Source organism: Galeopterus variegatus, unplaced genomic scaffold (assembly GCF_000696425.1).
Source record: "Galeopterus variegatus unplaced genomic scaffold, G_variegatus-3.0.2 Scaffold42, whole genome shotgun sequence".
Taxonomy (NCBI): Eukaryota; Metazoa; Chordata; class Mammalia; order Dermoptera; family Cynocephalidae; genus Galeopterus; species Galeopterus variegatus.
This window is the reverse complement of record NW_007726153.1, coordinates 1,274,706-1,280,705: the sequence shown is the minus strand read 5'-3', so window position 1 is coordinate 1,280,705 and position 6,000 is coordinate 1,274,706. Positions and strand designations below refer to the sequence as shown.

Sequence of the window (6,000 nt, the reverse complement as noted above, 5' to 3'; positions counted from 1 at the left end):
AATCAAGGACAGTTTTATAAATTTATTAATAAATGTTTTCCTTCACTTAACAATGGCCCTTGAATAACAAAATCAATTATCAGCAATTTCAACCATAAATTAAAAAGTAATGTAAAAAAACCTTAAAATTTTATAAATGAAAGCATAGTAATAAACTTCATAGATATTGGTTAGTTACTATGTTCTTTCTGTAAAATAACACAAAGATTATTCCCTTCCCATTGCTGCAAGATCACAAAATTTATGAAAAAGGCTTCACTTTTTTACTGAGCATAATTATCTGCACCTCAGTTAAACACAACAGATAATAACTGGGGTTATTACTCAGACATGGTAAAAGAGAAAGGTTATGACCCCTCAGCAGATCATGTAAACCTAAAACATACCTTAGACTTTCTAGTCTTAACCTGTAGCTCTCATTTATTAAATAATTTATAAAGAAATATTAGAGAGATCATTTAACGAGCAGGCTGAACTCTTACTTTGCCATTTTGCTAGTCACAAACATATATTTTGCTTTTAAATGGAGCAGAATACTATTCACTTCCAATGAGACTAGGTAAAAGGGAAAAACAAAGACATGGACACAGATATTTTTAAGTTACACTACCTTACTTTAACTATTTAATTAAAAAGTTTAATTACCAGATCAGTGCTTAAAAATGTAATAAGTAGACAGATATTTTTTAAATAAGCCAGAGGTAAAAATGAAAAGGCCTAAACAACCTGACAAATAGCAACAGAATAATTTCCATCAGTGACTATAATGGGAATTCTCATTTTAAACAGCTGTTGACAACCATTTAGCAATTCTTTAAACAGGCACTTGATAAGAGTATTTTTTAGCTAACACACTCAATAATGGGGCATCATGCACATGCAAAAGTATGGCTTTATTACAAAGGATTCAAGATGGCAACTACTTAGAATCCAGTGCCAACACGGATTATAACAAATCCAGTGAGTATTTTGTTTTTCAATTATTCATAGAAAATTTAATCCTGATTAAGTATCCTTGGGCAAGAATTCATGGGTAGTTGATGACTGAAACCAACATTTATGTGAAATGCTTCTGTTAATTTAATCTGTGTATATGGCTTAATTATGATTGGGGGTTCAATGTAAGAGAAATGAATTATATCGGGATTAAAACTTTAGTACCATATCACATAGTACCTTTTCCTTTTTTCTTTTTAGACATATAAACCTGCTTTTCCCTTTACCTAAGTGTTCAGATTTTAAAATCCTTTGCCTTACAACCCATGCGATGTGTCTAAATTTTATTTTTCATAAACTATTTGGCAAAAACCCTTCGCTAATCAAGCTAAAACCTGAACTGGAGCCAAAAATGATAGGAAAAATTAGAGAATAATCTCCCACCCACAAATAAACAAAAGCTTATTTACTTAACTGCGAATATATTTTATATTCATTTCCTGAAGTAATTTCGTTTTCAAGTCCTTTAAACTCCAATATGAAATGCATTTTCCTTAAAAAAAGCAGCAGTTTTTAAAATCAGTGCATTACACTGATTTCATAACCAGACTAGTTTAGATATGTATAAACAAGTAATCATTTAACTGATTACTTTTTATAAGACTACCAAACCTGAGTTAGCTATTGATATAAAATGAGGCATTTTAAGTGGTGAATTAAATATCTTACCAAAATATCATATAATTCTTTTTCACATTTATTTCTGTATGGTAATTGCTTCAATCACCTTATAACAACACTCTTTCTTGAAAGTTTATTGTTTAAGTATATTTCAAAACATTCCATTTATTACCTTTTCTCAGTTTTGGTACTGCTTAAATGCAGTTATATAAATAACACACTCTGCTTTCACTGTTCAATTTTTCATATCAAACGTATGAAAAAGAAAGTCACTATATTTGGATCGTTATTGCACTTTTAACCAATTCACTTTTCCTTTCAACAAAAATCAAGCATCAAAAATGAAGTCGACTTTTGTGTCCAGATGATATGGTCAGTGGTAGCGTTACTGAGGAAAGTGAAGAAACTTCCCAGTATAGACTGTGGGATAGAAAGAGTCTGTAGAGAATAACCATGGAAACAGACTGGCAAAGGATAACACCTATTGTAATAACCTGAAAAGAAAAGAAAGGAAATGCTTTTACTGCATGCAGAAACAGAGAAATTATATTCAATTTATCATGAACCTATCTATATATGCTTTTTATATAAATATAGTATTCTATCCTTCATCTTTACCAGGGTATATTTTATCAAATAAATTTTCAACAGGAAAATACAACTAATGTTCAGAACTGTTAATTGCTCAAGGGTTAAATTCCTTTAACAGTTTATAGATGCCAAGGAAACAAAAAATAATTTGCTAAGCCATTCTCTCCTAAGGGTGTGCACATTATAGACAGGAGTTTCAGTAAGAAATAAGAAAAATCAGGTTCCTGGCTAATTGAGTAACAGGAACAAAGCATGCCCCTACCCAAACCTAAAGAGTACTCTAAAAGGCCTTTCAAAAATTCTCAAGTCACTTCTCTAGTTTGGAGACTACCTTCCTATCTATTTACCCTTTGTAAATATCTCAGGCTCAATAAACATTTGTGTGTTCAAGCACATACAGCATTGCTTGTAAAGAAGCTCCTGGCAGAATTCCACTTTGAAATGATGGAGCCATTCATCTAAGAAGGTAGGTATCAACAAAATCAAAATGTAGCATACTTGAGCATGGCACTCCAGTCTGTAGTCTGTTAAAGCAACTAGACTGATTTCTATAAATCTATATCTTGATTTTTACCACTATGTAGGAAAAAACTTAAACATTTTTTCTTAACAAAGATGTGTTATGAATTCTATAATTTAAAAATAAGAATGTACATTCGTATTTGCATGTAGATAAAACAGTGTTCCAAAACAAGCTAAAATAAGTACAACAAATGCTATGTCTATCATTTTGCTTATAAGCTAAATTTTCAAAAAATTATTTTGTTTTAAAGTTCTAATTTATATACTCACTGGTTTAATATTTTGTTTCATAGTTTTATTTTAAAGAACCCAAGAAACATCTGAATGGATAAATAGTCCCCTTCCACTTTAATATTTTCTCAATAAAGAGTATATTTTCATTAAAAAAAAACTATTTTGATTTTGATCATGTATATTACTTACCTTATCTCTTTGATAGTCACTAAATATGATAGAAATGCATGCAAGACCTGGATGACATAAAAACCACAAGATACAGCCCTGAAAAAAATTAATAATAAATCAAGTAAGTATAGTATGTCTTTGTTTTCAAAGTGTCCCAGATAAAAAACGTTACTAGCATATTAGATTCTGATCTCAACTGGCCTTTAAAGTCCAGCTTCCAATAAAATGTAGAAATAAATTTGCTATTTCTATGTCATTAAGATTTTGTTTTTAACCAAGTGAGTATTTTCTGGAGTATTTATAATCTTATACTTGTAAATCTGTTACATACATATACTTGACATACTACAAATATATTAATAAAGGTCAAATGTGTAAAATTTCTTTAAAAAGAAAAAAAGAAGAATGCACATTGATATTTGCATGTAGACAGACAAAGAAATTCTGTAAGAATGTAAAAGAACTGATTAATAGAGATTACTTATTTAAAGGAGGAAAATTGGGCAGGTAAGAATGGGAAATTGTTTACGTTATACTTTCCAAACATCTTTTTCTATTTTTCCTTGAACCATGGCAATGTATTCTCTTTTCCAAAATGAAATTTGAAATAAAAAAATAAGTTAATAATTAGCAGCTGTTGAGATGCTTGGTACACTGAAGATATAGGGGGAAAAACAAGATGTAGAAAAATGTGTTTAATATGTTGCTATTTGTATAAAAATGGAGAAAAATATATATAGGAATATTAAAAATTCTCTAGGGCCGGCCCGGTGGCGCACTGGAGAGTGCGCCGCTTGGGAGTGTGGCGGCGCTCCCGCCGAGGGTTCGGATCCCACATATACAGACCGGTTCCCGCTCACTGGCTGAGCGCGGTGCGGGCGCAACACCGAGGGTTGCGATCCCGTTGCCGGTCCCCGGTACCAGCGCAACACCGAGGGTTGCGATCCCGTTACCGGTCAGTAAAAAAAGACAAAAAGGAAAAAAAAAATCTCTAGAAGTATAAATTAGCAACATATGTAAAAGTGGTGATAACTGAGTAGAGGGGAAAGAGGTAAGAAATAATTTTTACTACTCTTTAAATACTTTTGAATGACTGACCCTATTCAAAAAGTTAAAATTAAAACATATGAAAGTAATTGTTTTTAAGTTCAAGAAAAAAAGGTTGGTCCTGTTTTAAACATAAAACAAAGGAGGAAAACTTAATGCTTAAACACCTTAAATATATACTAACTTAAACACATAATCAAACAAGAAGCACTCCTGTCCCAGTGAAAAGTTCAAAAGCAAAATAGCATTTTCTTGCCTATTTGGTACTCAGAGGCCAGAAACTGGTTCCTAGGGCTGCAACAGCAGTTTTGCAGTGCTCAACTCTAGGAATACGGAAGGCATCTGGCCCTCCTTCCACAGCTGCCTTGGAATGGTCAGACACTCTGTAGACTAGAGTGGGCTGACTGAACAGCCTATCAGAATATTGGTTTGAGTTGCCAAGATGAAGGAATATGGATTTTTTTCAGTCTGACTGAAAAATGGAAACTTCTAGATGAGAATACAGATTGCATTTCTCAGCAGTTATTAATTAAGAACTGTTATTCTCAGAGTTGTACAGTATTTTATAGCAAACTGTGAGGAGCTATCCTTCAGAATAAGCAGACAGAGCCAGGAGGCTGAGTCCATGTTATGTTCCAGCCAACTTCACTCCATCCATATGAGACCATATTCACTCTATTTCTCCTTTCTATGTCCTTATGCTAGTGAGATCTCAAAGTACGTTTGATTTTTCTCAGTACCCATGTAGTAAAAGATCAGGAGAGGGGTCGGAGCAGTAACATTACTGTCATCCCTGACTCTGAATTTATATACTACTGATAAACAATCATTTTTTTACACTTATTCACACATAAGTACTTAATGGTAAAAAATATGACATACCTTTTAAAAAAAAATTTTTGGCACTGGCCAGTACAGGGATTGAACCCCAACCTACCATTAATATAGTGAAAAAATAATGTGTCTACAGTAACTAAGCAGCACAGTAGCATCACCAGAATACCAGTATCAGCTGTTAAACAACAGCAACAACAAACAACTGGAGGCTTTCAGTCTTCTCCTAGGATACTGCATTTTGATTAAAAGATACATTGCTACTGAAGGGAACTGGGAAGGTCTTTTTTTCCCTTGGGGACCATGAATAAACTGTGCATCATGCACCTGCATTTTGACTTCAACTCATCACATGAAGTCAGGTATGGAATTTTCCACTTGTGGCGTCTTGTAGGAACTCAAAAAGTTTCTGATTTTGGAGCGTTTTGCATTTTTGGGTTTGGGATACTCAACCTGTACCTACATCACATAAGTTGTGAAGATTAAATGAGTTGAAGTATACAAAGGACTTATAGTAGTGCCTGGTCCATAATAAGAATTTAATAAATGTTAGCATGTGGTTGTTTACTAACTTCCCAAAGAAACCAGAACAAAGTTGATAATCAGAAGAAGCTATTACTTGGCAAACCCATACTTTGGCAAATGTGATGTAGAACTCCCTTTTGAGTGTACTTCTCTCCATTGTGATAATCTGATAGAGTCCACAGCTTAATGACAATGCTAGGCAAATTCTTAAAACGATCAGAAGGATCCCTGCTAAGTTGTGGTGTGAATGGTAGCTACGATGACTGGTATCTTCAAACTGCTCCCAAAGTAGCAAAATACTCTGCAAAAACAATATTACATTTAGAGGAAAAAAACACATGCCTACTTACAATAAAGCACTTTTTTCAACTCTTTTATAAACATCCCCTTAAATATTATATAAACATTCCTGAGAGTTTCTAAGATTTTTCAGACTATAGAGGTTGTCAATAAATAAGG

At 33.0% G+C, this 6,000-nt stretch overlaps 1 protein-coding gene across 1 annotated transcript in view; it reads right to left on the bottom strand.

Annotated features, from left to right (window-relative positions):
• Positions 1-244: 244 nt before the first annotated feature.
• Positions 245-6,000, bottom strand: part of GPR180 (G protein-coupled receptor 180) — a 28,241-nt gene continuing 22,485 nt past the window's right edge. Inside the window, exons 7-9 of the mRNA XM_008571542.1 lie at positions 5,651-5,842; positions 3,154-3,231; positions 245-2,111 (exon numbers count right to left, since the gene is read on the bottom strand). Coding sequence (XP_008569764.1) covers positions 1,953-2,111; positions 3,154-3,231; positions 5,651-5,842 — 429 coding nt within the window. The 3' untranslated portion in view covers positions 245-1,952. The remainder of the gene's footprint in view (positions 2,112-3,153; positions 3,232-5,650; positions 5,843-6,000) is intronic.